Source organism: Passer domesticus, chromosome 27 (assembly GCF_036417665.1).
Source record: "Passer domesticus isolate bPasDom1 chromosome 27, bPasDom1.hap1, whole genome shotgun sequence".
In the NCBI taxonomy this organism is placed as follows: domain Eukaryota; kingdom Metazoa; phylum Chordata; class Aves; order Passeriformes; family Passeridae; genus Passer; species Passer domesticus.
This window is the reverse complement of record NC_087500.1, coordinates 5,237,319-5,257,174: the sequence shown is the minus strand read 5'-3', so window position 1 is coordinate 5,257,174 and position 19,856 is coordinate 5,237,319. Positions and strand designations below refer to the sequence as shown.

The 19,856-nt window shown below is 49.3% G+C and overlaps 1 protein-coding gene across 6 annotated transcripts in view; it reads left to right on the top strand.

The window, feature by feature from the left end:
* Positions 1–19,856, top strand: part of KANSL1 (KAT8 regulatory NSL complex subunit 1) — a 79,969-nt gene that overhangs the window by 45,860 nt on the left and 14,253 nt on the right. For all 6 annotated transcript variants that reach the window (XM_064399820.1, XM_064399822.1, XM_064399819.1 and 3 more), the window contains 3 exons: positions 10,839–10,980; positions 15,071–15,175; positions 18,580–18,695. In XM_064399820.1, the coding sequence (XP_064255890.1) occupies positions 10,839–10,980; positions 15,071–15,175; positions 18,580–18,695 (363 nt within the window). The remainder of the gene's footprint in view (positions 1–10,838; positions 10,981–15,070; positions 15,176–18,579; positions 18,696–19,856) is intronic.

Sequence of the window (19,856 nt, the reverse complement as noted above, 5' to 3'; positions counted from 1 at the left end):
AGCTGCAGGGAGAGAAGGAGGAAGCATTCAGGAGGGTGTCACAGTTTTAACATGGGAACAGCTGCTCAGTCCTGCTCCCCAAATTCACACTGAAGATGCCTCATGTAGCTGCACTAATAAAAAGCCCAAACAACAGTTACTACACTAGTGGATTGTTAACCTGCAGCTGACCCCTCACTTTTAATCTCACTAAATGAAATGAAGCCCATATAATCACTCCTAAATTTGTGTGTGTATCTGTGACACATATTTTGCTCCAGAAGAGCCTGCAAAGGGGGAAGTGCAGCTATATGGTCAGAGATGCCACAAGGTGAAAAAACCCTCCCTTTGTTCTGCTTTTCTTCACCCACCTCCCCTGTGCCTGGGAGGGAGTGTGGGCCTGATCAGAGGGAGCCTTTTTGGCAAGTGTTTGATTAATTAAAAGAGAGAAGGTAGTAAATTGATGGTTACAGCAGAATGTCTTCTGTGATGCTAAAACCATTCCGCTCTAAAGTGATCTTGTGCCTGGGACAATAAATACCCCACAGATAACAGAGCCTCTTGACCGTGAGCCAGAACTCCTCTGGCCATTTAATAGATGAGAAAAAGATGTCAAGTACCACGGCCAGGATCAAACAGCAGATCTGTGATGGAGCATGGAATTAGCAGAGTGGGACTGGGGGCCCAGCTCTGAGCCTTTTAAACTGTAAGACTTTATTCTTCCCCCCTGCTCTGCCACGTTGCAGAAGATGGATGAGAGCCCTCAGTCGGCAGTGTCCTGTTCCCTGAGGGAAGGTCTTCCTTTGTGATGTAGTAAATAAGAATTAGATTCCCACCACGGATATACAAACATGGACTCTGCTATCAGCTTCTTGCTTTTCTTCCTTTTTGTTTGTTCTTTGCTTTTCTCCCTGGTTAGGTGTGGATTTCCTCCTTGGAGCCTACCGGGAGTTAACCCTTACCTCTGCTCTCAGTGATAGTTCCTGTGTTTTCTCTTGTGGGCCAGTGCCTTTTGGCTCTGTAGGAGAAATGTGATTTTATGTATTTGGACTCTCCAGAGTTCATCATCCAAAGTCATTGTATGAACTCTTCTGCAGGGAGTCCTTGAGCACGTGGCACTGGCGGGGCTGTCCTCGTCCTGGGGGCTCGCACAGGGTCGTGCAGCAAACAGGACCTGCCATTTGGGTGGGTCCCATCTGAATCCCAGCATTCAGTCTGTGAGCACTGGCCACCTCAGCTCTGCAGGCTCATCCACATCCCGCTTCCTTCCCCCTCCAACGCTCCTGTGCTCTCAGGGCTTGAATTACTCCCTGCTCTTTTTCAGCAGAGTAAATAGGGTGTCTGTAAGTTTAAACATTAAGGCCTTTGTCAGCCCACAGCGAGTAGCAGAGGCCTCCTGTGGCTGCAGCTATGTTTGGGGGAGGCCCTTGTTTCACAGGGCACTGAGTTGTGTTGAAGGATGGTTTGGCAGCATGGCAGCAGAGCAGGGCACAGGTGGAGCTGTGGCAGGAGCTGAGCTCCCCCTGTCCTTCCCCAGCCACCTGAGAGGGTTTGGTCCTTGTCCCAAAGGGGAGCATGGGACCCACAGGACTCAGCTGCAGCCCTCAGAGGAGCTGCAAAGTGGCTCCTTTTTGTCTCCATCACTTCCTAGTAGATCACCCAGCATTTGTTCTTCAGCTCCAGCCTCCAGGTTGTGCCACCTCTGCTGTGTGTTGGGTGAAATACTCCTCCTCTCTACTGGCCAGAAACTGCTGGGGTTTAAAATTGTGTCTGGAAAACACAGAAGATAGTACGGGCTGAAATAGTGGCTCTTAAACTGTGCTCTGTGGGACCAGGCAGAGGGCTTTGCAGATTCATTAAATGAGATTCATTAAATGATGGAAAACTTGATAAAGGAGCCAGGAATGCCCGAGAAATTCACGGGTGCTGACAGACATCATTGGTGCCAAGGCTGTGATGAGGAGCGGAGGGAAGTGACACGATGTGTTGGTGGTTGAATGCAGATGAGATGGGAAGCTCCCTGAAAGCCCTTCATTAGTGGCCAGAGTTGCTCTTCTGGAAGATTCTTCGACCTGGTCAGAGCTCAGCCCTTTCTTGGAAAGCAGAGATGCTCTTTTGTGTCTCCCATTTGATGTTTGAATCCAGCGTTTCTTCAGTCCTTTGTGTGCCAGAGCGTCGCTGATAAAAGGGGTTTCACGTGGCCGAACAATGCAGATTGTTCCTTTCTTCTCATGGAAATACAACTGGATTTTCACAGCCTTATGTTGGCCATCTCCAGCCATCCCCAGGACAGCTCTGCCCAGAGCTCCTTTCTCTTGTTCCCCCCAGTTTACCTACCCCAAACCAGCAGCTCCCTCTGCATCCCCAGGGATGTCGCTCTCAGATTTGATCCGGTGCCATGAAACCTTTCTGCATCTTTGCAGTGGAACACAATTGTTAAGCCCATCATTTTTACCTTCTGATGTGCTGCCTCTGGTGCTGCCTGTCCACAGCTGAGTGGCTGGAAGCTGCTGCCCTTCTCCCTGCCCGTGCCATCCCCATGCTCCGTGGCCCCTTTCCACCGTGTTTCTCTGGCTCCAGGCAAAACCCAGCATAGCGTGACTCACATCTATCTCCTGTTCTCCCTTTCCATTTATCCCTGGACTTCTTCCATGCTCCTGTACTATACAGCAGTCCTTCAGCCAGGATTATATTATCCTATTTCTTAGATAAAGGGCTTGGAGGCCAGAAATGTGTTATTTCTGTGTTAACTGGAAGGGCTCTTTGGGTTGAGAGAGGAAACTTTCCTTGGGTTGGTGCCAGAAATAGCACGGCTGCCCCTTCCCTTGACTAAATGACCTTCAGATTTAATATTGATGTGTAGCTTTATTCTTAGTCTGGTTTAGACTAAAGAGGTGATCTTTGCTGGGAACTTTGTTGGGAGAGGTCTGGGTAGGGACTTGTGCTCAGAGGGGCTGCAGAGGAGCCGACCACAGAGAATATCTGCATCAGTGGGTGTTCTCTTTGCCTGAAAGACATGGTGTTCCTGTTGCATTGAACAGGGGTGACCTCCCCATGCTTCAAGCCAAAAAAGAAAAGGAAATTTTATTTTTCCCTATGACTCTGAAGCTACTGGGGTTGAAGGCTTGGAAATCATGGCGAGCCCTGAGTGAGTGGGCCTGAGCTGGGGCTGCACTCGTGGAACTTGCTCCCAGTGCTCTCCCCAAAGGCTGGGAAGGAGGTTGCTACTCCCCTGGAAGGCAGGGAGCCTTGGGACTGCACCTGTTGGGTGAATTCATACCTCTGATGCTTCTGTGCTGCTTCAGTGTCCCCTAAAATCCACTATGTGTTCTCCCTTACTCCAAGCCCAGCCCATTTCAGTCATGTTTGGCCCTGCTGGGAACTTCTGCTCCTGCTGGAAATCTTCCCTGGATTCTACCTGGTTTGTCCTGATGTGATTACATGGTTCAAACAAATGGATTTTATAGAATCATAGAATGGTTTGGGTTGAAAGGAGCCTTAAAGCTTATCCAGTCTTACCCCCTTGCCATGGGCGGGGACACCTCCCACTAGACCAGGTTGTTCTGAGCCCCAGGCCTTGAACATTTCCACAGATAGGGAGTCAAAAATTCTCTGCACTTTTTGAGTGATGCCTTTGTCTGAGCTTAAAATCCTCCTTGCTCTGATGTACTGTGAGGAAAACTGAAAAAAAAAAAAAAAACCAAAAAACTTTTTTAAGAGATGTCTGTGAGGAGGGTTTAGAGCTTTTGTGTTCCCGGTACAGAGCAGAGTGTAATTTTGTGATCTCAGAGCTGTGTTCAGGAATTCTCTGTCGGAATTCTGCATTTGGAGACGTGTTTGCAGAGCTCTCTCCTCTTCCTCCCAGGACATGAAAGAGCAGATAAGGAGGGTGAGGTCATCCCAGCAGTGCAGAAATTTCCCAGGCCTCGAGCTGAGCCTGTTTCAGTGTAATCACTTATCCTGAAGCTTCATTTTGATCTTGGGCTGCAGAACCTGTGGAGTTAAACAAAAGCCCCCCTGGTCCCCATGAGCCATGACAAAACACCCTTTGACCTCAGGTCTTAACGGCTGCATAATAAGAAGTGAAGAGACTGAAGCTTTTTCATGCCTGGAGAGATGGGAGTATCCAGTGCTGCTCACTCCTCTGTCAGTGTTTACTGGGTGGGGGCTGAGAGGAAGGCTCCATCTCCTGCCAGATAAACCAAGAGCAGAATGAATTCAGGTTTTATTTGTTGCCCTGCTCATTTCCATCCTGGAGTGACAGTGATCAGAAGTGGCTGAGTTGAAAACAAGTTTCTGCATCCTGTGCCAGTGTGTAGTGAGCTCTCTTGTTGGGAAGTTTGGTAAATACTGAAGGAATAGTTAATTCCCCTCTTGCAAGGAAGAGTTCTTTGCTTTGGAGATTATCTCTGCTTTTTTCTTGGATATCTCACTGTGAGATTGTTTTGCTGGTGCTGCCCAAGTGGGGAAGCTTTGGGACACTGAGACAAGTGTAGTGGCACTTAGTGTGGTGTAGATCAAGTTGAGAGCAGCACAGTCAGGAAATGCCTTTGTTGGTGCCGTTGGCCTTATGGCGTGAGCTGGAAGGTTTTAACATCCTGGAGAATCATTCCATAAATTGTGCCTTCAGTAACTCTCCTGAACAATGAAAACAGGTCCCAGATAAGTCCTGTTCTGACACGGTGTTGTGTTGGTGCTGCTCACCAAAGCTCGGGGCTGCCATCCTCACCCTGGCTGTAATTTCATGTAGTTCCTGTATTATGGAATATTGATTTACTGTGGAGCATAAAAATGTGCCGTACTCAGCAGAAGGGCCTCTCCAATTGTTATGCTCCAGGAACACTGCTGCTCAGGAATGTGAAATAAATTTTCCCTTTTAACAATGGATCCTGATTTGCATAGTCTCTATTCTTGGTCCCCGGGGACTGTGGCACTAATGGGCTGCAGCGAGCGCTCCCCCACTTGGACACCAAACTCCTCTATTTGCTGCACACAAAGGCCTTTGCTGTGGAACAAGTGTAATAACTTCTCAAACAGTTTACTCTGTGCCGTAATTGTCTCCTCTCTGTTGTGCTCTGAGTTTTGTTTGAAGAGCTCAGAACACTGAACACCCCCTTCCTTCTCGTCTTTGATGTTTTAATGGCATTATTCTCAGGGAATCTTGTTTTCCAGCAATCCACAAAGTCACATCGTCCCATGCTGCCAAGTGAGGTGATCTCATGGTGCTGAAGGGAGACCAGGAGCTGGGAAGTGGCTGCTTTGCTCTGCTGGGGCTTTGCTTTGGCAGCAGGCAGAGCTTTAGGATGGAAGTGCAATATTCAAGATAATGGCTTGTGGTTGTTGCTGGTTGTGCTCATGATGTGTTAGCGAGGCTGTCAAACCTCTGTCATCGCTTGCTGTAGCCTCTAAGTGAGCAGGAGTCACTGGCCCAGGAGAAAGTTATAAATCTCTTGGTGAGATCCCACCTTTAATGTGAAGGGGAGAAAAAAATGAAGAGCACAATTTCCACTGGCTTTGTGTTTCTGCCACTTCGTGCTTTCTTGTGGAAGAATTTCAACTCCTAGTGAAAAATCTGGGTCTAAGAAGGGTAATGATTCTTCTGTGCAACCCAGACCTACTGGGAAGCTGTTATAAGCAAAATTATAATATTGATAAAGGGCCTTACTCAGCAAAAAGAAGGATATGCTCCTGGAGGATGTTTGTTGTAAGCTTGAGCAATTGTATTTTAGGCATTTTGAGGGAAAAGTGGGCATTCTTGGTTCATAGTTTGTAATGTTGAGAATGGCATCTTAACCAGAGCTTTAAGGGGAAAATTCCTAATGAACTGACCACAGCTGGAGCAAACTTTGTGTAGTGTCACCTTCTCAGTCCTGGATTTAGCTGCAAGGGATGAAGAAACTGCCTTTATTTCTGGTGTGATGGTGATCAGGCAGAGTCTGCAGACAGTTCAAGCTGCTCTTCTCTGTGTGCCTGGGTGCCCATGAGCGTGTGGAGAACTATACTGAAAAATGGGTCCAATAAATTCCCTTAAAACATGGTATTTTTCAACTGACTGCTCTGCTGAGCCTCTGGAGAGTTGGTTTTCCTGGTGTAACAGGCAGCTTGTGGTGATCCTGATCCTGATCCAACTTTCTGTCCTGCACCTTGCTCCCCTGCCTTCCCCTTCTCTCCTCACACCCTTGTCCATGGATGCTAAGCAGGATTCACATGTGGCCCAAAGTACTTGCACTGGCATAGCTGGAAGAATAAAATCCCCATTTTTGGCTATTGTCACAGAACAATTGTTGCTGCTGAGGGCTCAAGAGCAGCTAGAGCTGGGGATGGCTGTTTTTCAGACAGTCAGCTGAATAAATGCTCGGGGCAGTGCATAAATGTCATGGTGTAAAGATCTGGGGCACTTGGATTGGAAACAGCGCAGAATTACTTCTGAGACAGCTTCTGCCATTTCCAGGCCTTGGTGGGAGCTGTTCTCTGGAGGTTCCCTGTTTGCACAGGGATGGTGATGGGCTGGGGAAGGCCAGCACAGGCAGCAGTGACTCAGTGTCCCCGTGAGTCACCCTGTGCTCTGTGGCAGGATCCCGACCCCGAGGCGTTAGTCGGGATGGGATGTGTGTCACCAGCCTGGTGTAGCACCTGGGGCTGTGGAGTTCCACCTTCACAGAGCCCTTCAGTTAGAAAAGCCCTCTGAGACCATCTGGTCCAGCCTTGGGCAGTGCTCTGGAGCTGCTCTGCTCAGAACTTTACTCCATTCCTGCAGCAAGGGCTGCTGGCTGGTTTGTGCAGGTGTCATTCACAGCACTGCTGCTCTGAGCTACAAACAGGAGGGAAATAAAACCGTGGCTTTCAGTTTACTGCTGAGAAACTGGGCACTGCTGTCTTAGGGCAGGAGCTTGGCTTAGGATTTGGCTTGGCTTAGACTCCCTGCTCTGCTTTAGGATTTGTGCTCCCAAGTTTTCCCTGAGCAGTCGGGGCTTTTTTTAGTGGAAATAAGTCTTTACTCCCAGCCCGTGGAGGTCCTGGGTTTGTGTGAATATGGGAATGAATGAGCCGAGGGGAGGTTGGAAGGAGATTCAGCAGAGTGCCGAGCACATGCTGGGAATAAAGAGCCCTTCAAAGCTGATGGTTCTGTCCAGGGGTGGGGGCGGGTGTTCAGCTGAACAAATTGTTCACTTTGGCTTCTTTGCAGGCAGAAATGTTACGATCAGCTAATGAGATTGTTCTCGAGCCTTGTGGGGTTTTCTCTTCCTCCCTCAGAGTCATCATGAGAGTGGGTTTGGCAGAGCTTTAACTCTTGCTCCACACACTGATCTGGTTTTGCATTGATCCAAAATAATACATAATAATAATAATAATAATAATAATAGTAATAAAGCTTGGTGAGCTGAAGAATGAATGTGAAAAATATACGGGGACAGGAGCAAAGTGGAAAATAGCAGCTGAATTGGTTGTCTTATTGAAGAAAGGTCCCATCCTGTACCTCCTGGGCTCTGTCCCAGTGCCATGGTGAGGCTGCTCTCTGGGAAGGACTCAGATATTCCCAAATTGCCTCTGGAAGTTGAGGGAGGCTGAGCTGGGTGTCCCTGGGGGGAAAAGGCTCAAATCGCAGAGCTTTGAATCACTCTCACGTGATTTCTTCTGTCCAAAGCAGGAAAGAGGAGAGTAAATACAGCCACTGGAAGGTGACTGAATTCCAGGGGACAGCGGAGCCCCTGGGAATACGCCAGTGCAGAGTGGAGGAGGGGAACCATATGGAAAGTGCCTGGAAAGCTGGAGCTTATTGCCTCATGTTGTGCATTAACCTGTGAGCGTCCGGGGCTGTGCCGGCTGCCCTGGGCTGTGCCGGCTCCTGGCATCAGTGCCAAAGGCATGCTCTGCTTGCCAGTGAGCCCCTCCCATGGCTGTTCCAGCTCTCAGCCTGCTTGGCTGCCTGCAGAGACTCTCAGTGTTTCTGTGGTGTGTTTCCCTCTCTTCTGGCACCGACTGTTTCTTCCAGCGTGACCTGTCATTCCTCATTTAACATCAAGATGGTTTGGGTTTGCTCAAGTGCTTGGAGTGGCAGAAACCATCTCCCTCCAGACCCTGGTGGCTGTTTCTCATTCATTCTGCTGATTCCTAGAAGTGGATCTGCTAATGTAGCTCCCCTCCAGCCTGTAACTTTCTGATCTGAAATCAGTTCTAGCTCCATTTTTCCGTGCTGCTCCACGTCATTGCCAGGATGGTTTAGCAGCAGCTGGTGGGCCTGCTCTGCTCACTTTGCAGCTGGGCCTTTAGTAGGGCAGTCTCCTGGTGAAAAATAAGTCTGCTAATCTCTAATTCTCTCCGTTTGCTGGGGCTGTCTCTGTCTGCCTGGTTGCAATTCAGCTGCATGGACTCAGCAGAAAGCAGCATGGGCTGGTGGGTGGATGGGCCGACTGAGGGACTTGAAACTGAGACTGAGGTTGGATATTGGGAAGAAATACTTTCCTGAGAGGGTGGTCAGGCCCTGGCACAGGTGCCCAGAGCAGCTGGGGCTGCCCCTGGATCCCTGGCAGTGCCCAGGGCCAGGTGGGACAGGGCTTGGAGCAGCCTGGCACAGTGTAAGTGTCCCTGTGCCCTGTGCCATGGTGTAACCACCCTCACAGGGAGGAATTTCTTCCCAGTATCCAATCTAACCCTTCCCTCTATCATTTTGAAGCCATTCACTCCATGCCCTTGTGAAGAATCCCTTTCCATTTCCCTTGTAGACTCATTTCAGGTTTAAAAAGAAAGGAGAGGATTTTCCTCTCCCCCAGAGCAAGTGGAGGTTTCAGATCCCCAGTGGTCACTGCAGGACATCACACTCTGTGTTATGCATGGCTGCTCCTTTCTGATGCTACATGAGCAAAGAATCATTTCCACAGAATTCTTGTAGAGGCATTAAAGCTGAGGAATATCCGTGGGTCCTTGTCCCAGAGCTGATCCCCACGAGGGAACATCCATGCCATGATGGTGCTGCCAGCACTTGCAGGGAAGGGTGGGACCGAGCTGGGAAAGGCTCAGTTCTAAATATAGAGACACTACGCTGGGTGCTGTTTTGGAAAGTGTGGCTGAGCCATCATTCTGTTCCTCCCCTCCTCCACTGCTGCCGCAGGGTGTCAGAGGATGAAGTGTACATTACTGTGTTTCGCTTTCTTGCGTTATTTTTGGTTCAAATCCAGTGGGTTTTTCTGGGGTAGGATGTGTCCTGATTTTAAGGTGAGGAGCAGGTCTGCTGCTGCTTGTGCTGCCGTGTCACTTAAGAAACTAAATGGATTTAAAACTGTTCTTTTCATACTTAATCTCGATTTCTGTGTAATCTGAGCAAAAGAATAGGCTGTGTTTATCAGCACAGGCCAGTGTTCCAGCAGGCAGAGGTGCTTTGTAATGTTGGGAGAGGCAAACTTAGGGAATTGGCACTTGGGATGTACTCTGAGCAGCAATTGATTCTAAAAACTTACTGCTAAAAATTCCCAGGGCTCTGTGGCTCCCCAAAGAGCAAACTGCTGAAATCTGGCTTTACAGAGGGAAGGACTTGAACTCCTGAAGGTGTTTTGGAGAAGGCTGGGAGGGCAGAAGGCAGCAGATGCTGTTCCCTGTTTGTGGGAACGTGTCCCTGTCTCTGCAGGAATATGGATAACATGTCTTGTTCTAAATGCAGGGGTTTCACTTGCAGTGTAAAGCAACCAACTCCTCCTTTTCCGGGTATTTCCGTGAGTTGATTTGAAACTTGTAATAACCCTGGGACTTTTTTGTATTAATTTCATTTTTAGGCAAGTGCATTTGGTAGCAGTTATGTCTAAATCAGGGCAGAGGCCCAGGAGGTGCAGATTTTCTGAAGAACTTGATGATTTCTGCTCCTTCCCATCTTTGCAGCTGGGGCTGCCTCAGTACAAAACCTCATTTACCACGTGCTGCTTCTGCTGTCGTGGCTGGTTTCAGCTCTGAAATGGGTTAATCTCAGCAGAAGACTTTCTGGTTTGATTTTGGAGGAAACATCTGGACATTGCTGTGGCTCCCCTGCCCCACATGCTCTGGCTGGTTCAAAATTCCTACACAGAAGGAGGGGGGGAGATGGGCAAAAGGAATTATTTTGTGATTAATTTCTTAATTGCTGAGCATCCAGATGTGGCAAAGGCTTTGTGCAGCAACACTGGATTTGTCAGCACTTTCTGCTGATGCTTTGTTTCCACAACATGTCAGGGTTTTCTTCCTTTCTGGGCAGCTTTGTGTTTATCCACAGGAATCAGTGTGCTTAGGGTATATTTTCATGATACTGTGCCTTTTAACATGGAGAGTGGAGCCATGGATTTATCCATTCCTTACCATCTCTGTGTTCCTGTCTGCCCTGGAGTGCAGCAGTAGGGATTGAGGGTGTTTTGATGACAGTTGATGTTATTTCCTGGCTTCTTTATTTGCTTGGAGCATCCATCAGATGCAGAAATCAGGGTTGCTTTGCTGTTGCCTGCTCTGTCCTTTGCAGCACACCATTGCAGGGGAGCAGCTTGTGCAAGGTTGGCCCTCTTGGTCCTCTCCAGCTTGTAAACCCCAGCAGTGGTGGTTGTGAAACTTGTCACTGAGGTTTAATTGTGACCACACGGTATGAGCTGCTGTTCAGGTGGATTTTGGGGCCAATGCCAGAGAGTTTTTTTGAAGACTTCAGTCACTGGGTGCCAGCAGATGTTGGAATATTGCTCTGCAGAGTTGCAGCACGCCCGTAATTCCTTGGTAATTATTAGCAGCGGTGAGATTGTATCAATCCTGCCATCCAGAATGCAGCTTTTGATGTGTCTGTCAGCTCTGCTCGGATTTCTGTGGCCCGTGTAATTACAGTCACGCTCAGAACGGTGCTGTGTGCGTTGCAGGAGGCGCAGGGCAGAGTGGAGGTGGGCAGCAGACCGTGCCGCCATCGTCAGCCGCTGGAACTGGCTCCAAGCCCACGTGTCGGACCTGGAGTACCGCATCCGGCAGCAGACCGACATCTACAAACAGATCAGAGCCAACAAGGTGAGGAGGGGCACGGGGTGGGGTGGGATGGGGCAGGAGTGGGATGGGATGGGGCAGGGTGGGGCAGGAATGGGGTGGGATGGGGCAGGAGTGGGATGGGATGGCGCAGGATGGGGTGGGATGGGATAGGCTGGGAGCAGGTTGGGACAGGATGGGGCAGGAATGGAGAAGGATGAGACAGGATGGAGTGGGATAGAGCAGGATGGGGCAAGGATGGAGCAGGATGGGACAGGGATGGAGCAGGATGGGATGGGGCAGGAATGGGATGGGATGGAGTGGGATGGGATGGCGCGGGATGGAGCGGGTTGGGACAGGATGGGGCAGGAATGGAGCAGGATGGGAGAGGATAGGATGGGATGGAGCAGGATGGAGCAAGATGGGACAGGAATGGAGCAGGATAGGATAGGATGGAGCAGGATGGGACAGGAGTAGAGCAGGATGGGGCAAGATGGAGTGGGATGGGATGGGACGGGACGGGATGGGATGGAGCAGGATGGGGCAAGGATGGAGCAGGATGGGGCAGGATGAAGCCAAGGTGGGATGGAGTGGGATGGTATGGGATGGGGCAGGAATGTAGCAGGATGGGATGGGATGGAGCAGGATGGAGTGGGATAGAGCAGGATGGGGCAGGAGGCCTTTGGGCACTGTGCTGCTGCTTTGCCTCCTGATGGCTCCCTCAGACACCACAGAGTGCAGATGCAAAGTCTGGTGCTTTTTCCCTCCTGTCTCTCTCCCAAAGCAGATTGCAAAGCTGTGACTAATTGTAATGCAATTTGGCATGGGCTGAGTGTAATTCCTGTCCCTGGTGCAGTATGATAACGTGAAGGGAGCAATACCTTGCTTTAGTCAGTCTTTGGTGCTGAGCAGAGCTGGTGCTGTTGCATGTGTGATGCTGTTCCACATCACTCAAGCCTTTCTCTTTGATATTTTTTTAAAAACCTTCCCATTCTTTCTTTTTAGGAGTAGCTGAGGATGGGGATAAAACCAGCTGAGATTTAGTGGAAAAGGGAGTGGCCTGTGGAGGAAGTTAGTTCAGATGCTATCTGAACAGGCTTAAAATTGAGTCTGTTCCATAAAAAAAGATCATTTTTTGGTGCTGACCTTTCCCTGGGGAAGGTATTTTTTTTAGTGTTGCTCTCAGATGGTGGGAGAACGGGGGAGAGCAGAGAAGGGATGGGGAAGGGATTGTTATGGAGACTTGTTCAGGCATGCACATCTAAATGTCAGGCTTTGGAGGAAGGAATGTCTGGAGTTTGTGGCAAGAAGGCTCCTGGTATTGCATCAACTGAGAGATCCTCAGGAATTCAGTCTGGCACAGGCCTTTCCCAAGATGTGTGCTGCTCTGGGGGTGCTGGGGAGAGGCTTGCAGGGGGCAGAAAGCAGGGGAGGGAGACTGGACTTGATGCAGCTGTGCAGAAAAAACAGACTTAATTGAGTGAGTGAGGGCTCTAAATGAGTGGGTGGAAGAGCATGGCTTGTGAGCAGAATCCATTACTGAGATTAGGGCAAAAGGCTTCTGGGAAATGGGCAGATGAATGATTCTTCAGAAAGAATCATCTTCTTTCTGCTTAAAGCTGACAGTGCAGCATGGTTTTAAGTACAAAATACAAAATAGCTGAAGGTTTATATGCTAGAAGTTAAGTAATGGAAGAAACGAGAAAATCAGGTAAAGATGTGGAAGGTTCAGGGCTTTCACCAGGTGATGGCAGCTTGACAGGCTCATGAAATGGCCTGATAATGGTTACAAGCATCTCCCCTGTGTTTTTATAAGGCTGCAGCCTCAAGGTCTGAAAGGAGGTTCTGGCCAGCAGGATCATCCTCTGATTTGTTCAAACCAAAACTCAACTGTGATACCCAGTACAGGAATTTAAGACAAAACATGTTGCTTAAGGTGCAGGGGCATTCAGAACTTGAGTGTTCTGCCTGAAGAAGAAAAAAACAACCACGAGTCTCGCATACCCCATCTCTGATGGGGCTTGCTGAGATTATTCTTGCACCCAGCTGTCGTTATCTTGATGTCATTGGGCTCTGGGATGGTTGTAAAACAGATTCTGTTTGCACCAATGAAAAGCTAGAGACCATCTTAAAAGGGCTTGGAGCAAGAATAGGAGACTAGAGAAACAACCCCATGTTTCAGTGACACAGGAGCTTGTTGGAATGAATTTGGCTTCAAATTGTACAAGGAAAACAGTTAAAGAATTTGGAAACACCTTGTTTTTTCTATCAATATAACTTAACTCCAGTTTATTGGGCCATAAGGAGGTTAAAGTGTAGCTGCTGCAGGAATTCAGAGTTCTACAAGTTCTAAAGTTCAAAGAAATTTGATTACATTCTTTTTTAGTTTAATTACCTTTATATGTTAGAGTTTACATCCCAGTGTACCCTTCAAGAAAGACACATTGCTGTGTCAGATCAAAGCCAGGGAAGGACGAGGCAGTCAAAAATAAGCCTGTGTTTTGAGGGTAAACTGCTGCCTGGGAGTCTCAGCAGGAATTGTGCTCTCAGCACATTGAGCTCAGCTCAGTTGGAGCCTGGTGAGAAGTGGAGGAAAACACCAAATGAGGGAGCTGGTTGTAAAATACCCAGTTTGCAGACTCTTAAAAATAGCAGGCTGTTGAGGGAAGCCTTGTGGCTCTGTGCTCTCTCCAGATAATTGCCCAGGTTCCCTCCAGGCTCACTTTGCTGTGACACACTGTGTGTCCTCCAGAATTGTTTTCAGGTGACTGATCTGCCTGTTCTTGATCTGAGCAGCCCCTTCAGAGTTCCTTGTTTGACCAAATGCTTCTCACTGGGGCTTGTCTTTGTCCTGGGCTGTGTTCTTGGCCTGTAGGTCCCATCAGCTCCCTGATCCCTTGCACATTTTGCCCTCCTTTGTTATAATATAGCCCGGAATATGCATAATTACAATGATTTTATTTCACTCTGTGTTGTTCTGAGAGCAAAGCAGTCCTGCCTTTAGGTTAAGCTTCAGTTAAACAGGAACAGGCCAGCATATGTCAAACCTGATAGAACAGTGCTCAGCCACTGTGCTTTGTCCCACTAAGTTTATAGCAGTGTTTTTCTTCCCTTACTGAATTTTTGTAAATATTGCTTCTTGGGGGTGCAGGGGGAAGTCTGCTCAGAGTAACAAGCTGGTACATTTTTGTCACCTGCTCAGAATTGTTAGCTTGGCTGTGGTGGCAGGTTCCCCTGTGCAGGGTGAGGGCAGCTGCTGCTGCTCTGTGCTCCAGCAGGAACCTGCTCTGGCTTGGCTTCGTGGCACAGGCAGTGCTTCAGAGGCTGTGAGCTGCCTCCAGCCACTGCCCTTCCCTCTCTGGGTTCAGCTGAGATGTCAGGGAAAGCCAGGCAGCAGGGGATTGGGTTTGGCATCACATCTGGAAGCCGTGGTGGGAATTCAGGTGCTGCTGTGCAGGGGTGTGGGGGACGGTGGGTGTGCAGTTTCCCTGGGTCACCAAAGGATCTGCAGTTCATTGCTGTTTTGGGGGACAGGGAGTGGGGAATGGTGGGTGTGCAGTTTCCCTGTGGACACCAAAGGATCTACAGTTAATTCCTGCTGTGGGGAACAGGGAGTGGGTGACAGTGGGTGTGCAGTTTCCCTGTGGACACTAAAGGACCTGCAGTTCATTCCTGTTGTGGGGAACAGAGAGTGGAGGATGGTGGGTGTGCAGTTTCCCTGTGGACTCCAGAGGATCTGCAGTTAATTCCTGTTTTGGGGGACGGTGGATGTGCAGTTTCCGTGGGTCACCAAAGGACCTGCAGTTCATTCCTGTTGTGGGGAACAGGGAGTGGGCAACGGTGGGTGTGCAGTTTCCCTGTGGACACCAAAGGATCTGCAGTTCATTGCTGTTTTGGGGAACAGGGAGTGGGGAATGGTGGGTGTGCAGTTTCCGTGGGTCACCAAAGGATCTGCAGTTCATTCCTGTTGTGGGGAACAGGGAGTGGGCAACGGTGGGTGTGCAGTTTCCCTGTGGACACCAAAGGATCTGCAGTTCATTGCTGTTTTGGGGAACAGGGAGTGGGCAATGGTGGGTGTGCAGTTTCCCTGTGGACACCAAAGGACCTGCAGTTCATTGCTGTTCCTCTCCTGCAGGGGCTGATAGTTCTTGGTGAAGCTTCGCCCCCTGACCCTGCCGCAGATGATTCGTCCCGTCCCGTTCGAGCTGAAGTTAGGCTGGAGCCTGGGGCCGACCGCCTGGTGAGTGCCACTGTGGGGCTGACTGGTCCAGGAGCTTCACCTGCACCACTTTTGGGGAGGGAAGGCTCATCCCTTGAGCTGTGGGGCAGAGGGATGCTCAGACCATGGGACTGGCCTCGTGGAGCAGCTCCTCGCTGGGACTCCAGGTGGGAATCACTGATCTTGGTCTGCAGCTCGCCCCCTCCCATGTTGTTTTGGGGTTAATAAACAATAGGATTTAAACACATTTTAGAACAGAGCTCCTGGGGGCACCTTTGTAATATGCATTAGCATTTTGTGAAGCTTTAAAATCCTAACTAATCCTTTCCCTCCAGCAAAAAAAGTACCTCAAACTGAGAGCAGCATGATTAGCAAAGGCTGCTAAAGATGTGGCTATTTAATATCTGCCTGAGCATTCCCCCTTGGAAAGGGCACTAATGATTGCAGTGAGATGCACTGGAAACTATGCAGAGTGCCAGGTATTTATTATTTAATGCAGAAATGTAGGGCACAGACTGAAGGCTTGATCATACTGTTCATCCTGCCTGTGATTGCTTTGGGTCCTGGGGGATGCAGCAATGCATTAAAATAGAGGGTTTGCAAGTTGTGGTGGAGCAGGAGGAGAAGGGTGGTCCCTGAAACTTCTGCAGGTGCTACTTGGCACTTTCTTGTGGCCACTCTTGGCCTGCTCCTGCAAAGGGTGTTTATTCCCCTTCCACAGGGACTCCCACACTCCCAGCTTCTCTGTGACACTGCTGGAAGTGTCACCCCTGGAACCGCCGCCTCCGGCACCCAGCCCCTGGCTTTGTGCTTAATTAGGGCTGCTCATTAGGGCAGGGTGTTGAGTCAGAGCCCTGAGCTGCTCCGAGCCAGAGATTACCCAGAGACGTTCCCGTGGTGCGTGAGGGCTCTTACTGGAAAGGGATCTCCTTTCCTGGAGAGGTGCTTATCATTTTGGCACCCTCCAGGCCTTTTTCCCCCAAAACTGGCAGAGCAAGAGACACATCTGCAGTGTGGAGCAGAGGGAGGAATCCATCCTGTCTCATCCCCAGCTCCCCTGGATCTTCTCCCCTCGTGAGTGCCTCGGATCCGTGTCCTTGGGCATCGGCTTCCTACGTGGGATGGGGCTGATAATCCCCAGGAGGAACTAATCCTATCACCAGTGGAGGGAAGGGCTTTGCAAATAAGGCCTGGGAATGTCTTCTGGGAAATGGAAGCTCAGTAGGTGAATAAATATTTTTGTCTGAAGATGGAAATGACATGAAGGCCTGAAGACATCACTTGGCTGCTGATTTTGGTTCCTTGGATTGCTTGTCTAGTGAGGGGCTGCACTTGATATTGTCCCCTAGTTAAATATTTCTAGTAATAGGTGAAGATCTGAACCTGCCTGCTTTTGTTAGGGTTTTTTGGGAGTGCAGGGGACATCCCTGGTGCTGTCTCCTGACCTGTCTGCACACAGCTGCTTTGCTGCCCTGATGTGCAACAGCAGATGTGCTACAATTGAATCTTCTACACCCCCCAAGATTCCCAGGGGTCTGAAGGACCTGGGCTGCTGGACCCAAAGCACACCGAAGAGCTCAGTCAGGAGCAGGGGTGTGATCCTGGTGCTGTGGATGCTGCTCTGGATCCCAGCCTGGCTGCCCAGGCAGCCCTGGAGGACAGCACAGCCTTGGGAGGTGCACCAGGAGCTGGCACGAGAGTGGGAGTGCAGGAGGTGTTGGCTCTGCTCGTGGCGGGTACACCCATCTCAGGGTGATAAAGGGAGCCTGGGCTGCTCCTGATAAATGCACGTTGGATTGATGCTTTCCAGCTTCTCCACAGGATTCAGCCGAGTCCCTCTGTTCCTATCTTGAACCACCAAGACAGAGCAAGCTCTTGGAGAAGAAGTTCCTCCTTTAAGACCCTTTCTGTAGAAGAAAATAAAGGATTTCAAAAGAGCTTATGAGTCATGGGTACCCGCCCTGCTGCACCAGGGGTGCCTCTGGCGGGTGTCACGTGGAGGCTCAGCCTTGCCAAGCCTCTGGAAAGCAGAGGGAAAGTGTTCAGCTCCTCATGACTTCACCTGGCCGGGGTGCTGGGTTTACCTGATGTCTCAGGTGTGATCTGATCTCGCTCCTCCATCTCTCTGGGTGGCAGAGTTGGTCTCATCCTGTCTTTGCTCCCCCGCAGGAGAAACATCTTTTTTAGCAGAAGTGTAAAAACCCCTGCAAAGTTCCTCAAACAGGCCCAGGCAGAAGTTGTCTGAGTTGTTAAAAATTGCCCTTCCCTGGGTGACTCAGGTGTCTCCTCTTCTGGAAACCGTTAATCCAGCAGTGCCATGGCCTGGTTTTGTTGTTTATTGAGTTGGGGGTGTTTGCTGGGAAGATTTAATCACCACAATCCAGATGGGTTGGGATGGAGTCAGGGCCAAGCAGGGGGCTTGGCTGACCATCTGTGTGGTGTCAGAGCTCTGCTTTTGCCTTTTTTCTTGGTACTTGAACCACATCACCACTGTGTGTGCTCAGAGGGGGAGCCCCAGTGAGAGACAGGGCAGGGAGTGTAGGAAGTGTCACAAAAAAGGAAGAAATAAAGTTTAAGGAGCACCAAAACACCAAAAACAAGGGGCTGCATGGGTGATGAATGCCACAGGTACAGACACACTGGTGGGCTGCACCAGGGTGGGGAGCAGGAATGTCACTGGTGGGAGGTACAAAGCCAGTGTGTCCTTGGAGGCTTGGTGACAAAATCCTGCTGCTCCCTGCAGAGCCAGGGGGTTTGTGTTTCAGACAGAAAGGATTGGGGGGCACAGTGTTTTTGACTCAATATTTACTCACTGTGCTCTACCAAAAAGGTGTTTCCAGCTTTGTGTTTATGCAGCACTTTCAGAGTTCCAGACTCACCCTGCTCCCATCCCAGCCCCACAGCCTGGGTTCACGCTCATTTAAAACACTCCCTAAAATGCTGTTTGGACTCTGTTTGCACAGGTAGTAAGTTAAAATGCAAATTCAGTTTTGCAAGTCAGTTCCCCTCTCCCTCCCTCCCTGTTTTCCCCCAAAGTCCTTCAGCAGGAACTTTGAACCACGTGGCTCAGAACAGAAACCAAACTGCAGGAGAGACTGCACAGCTTTACAGGTGGTGATGAACTTGTTTGCACCATGGAGACAAAATGCTAAAATCTCCTTAAAGGACTCAGCCTTTCATGCTTCTGGTTGCCTGAGGGGAATTAAAGTCCTTTGGATCTTGGAATAAAAGGGCTGCCATGTATCCATCCTCTTCTGTCCCTAAGATCTCCTTGTGTCCCTGGTCTCCTGTTCAAACTGTGACTTCTGAACCCTGGTTTGAAGTATGGAAATCCAAGTGCAGAATCCTCAGCTAGAACCTACTTATACTAATTGTGGCTATTTAAGAAGTTTTTATTTATTTCTGTTTTTCTCATCCTTCCTTAGAGTGTGTCTGGATCCCAGCCCCTAGAAAGCTTGGGTGTTTCTTCTGCAAATACTCCTGAATCCCACCCCGCCAAGCCCTGTGGAGCACCAAGACCCGTCAATGGAGTTATTAACACGTAAGCTCTTGGATATTCTTTGCAATATCCCATTGGAAACCAGGCTCTAACTGGCTTGCTAATGGTACAGATGGTGTCTTTTTTCAAAAAAATACAGTAGTAGATCATGCCTGGAAACATTTTGGAGGGGATTGCTTGCTTGAGGTTTTCTGCTGCATTGTTTTGCTGAAAATGGAATTAAACTGAGCTGTGTTTACATGAACAAGCCCTGCAGGCAGCTGTGCACTGAGCATGGGCAAAACTTGTTTCTTTATGAGTAGTTTTAATACATCTGCAAATTGTGTGATTCAAAGGTACTAATGTCCTGCTCGTAGAATTATCTGTAACCACTGACCTACTTTATTGGAGTTACAGAGGAATCCCATTGATTTGGGGAGTAAAACTTCTTAAATTCTTTATTTTTCCAGGCTGCTTTTGTTGACACAGTCTTGAAGTGGGTAAATGAAAACAAGTGAAAGACATTCCATGGTGCTACAGGGTTGAACCACTTGAAAACCCTTGAAAAACGTTGCACTTGCTCCATGCCTTGAGGAGGCAGGGAAAGAGAGAGGGGGGAAAAGGGAAGGAGGGAGAGAGGGAGGGATGGATCCTGCACCGATGTAATGCGAGCAGATCAAGGAGCCCAAGGCTGCAGCTGGAGCACTGCAGGCTGTAACAGAGCCCTTTGTATCCCTGTAGCCTTTGAACTGCACAGCCTTAGACCACAGGGCTTTCATGTTTTGCATTTTTAGAAATGAAACACTTGTAGAAGAGACATGAAAAGGTTCCGTAGATGAGGCGCTGCTGCGCTGGGATCTGCTCGGGGCACGGGGTGTTGATGCCAGGGCTGCTGCAGCCTTTGTGCCCAGGAGAGGTTGATGTTAACTCTGCACCTTTCTGGGGTCACTGCTGGGAGCTGGCACAGGTAGACATCTCAAATATCCATCAGAACCAAGTGAAATCCGGGTTAAATATTTTTTCTATAAAATTATATGTTCTCTGGCATTTAGACTCGTGAAAACCTCTTGTCTTAACATTCCCCAAACTCTCATTCTGGAGGAAGCTGAATTCTAGGGTTAAAGCTGTTCAGGTCTAGAGTGGCTTTTGCTCTGTGGCTTTCAGTGCTGTTTTTTTTGTTCAGAGCTTCCAAAGGTATTTTGTGAAAGGTTCAGTCGTGGGAGA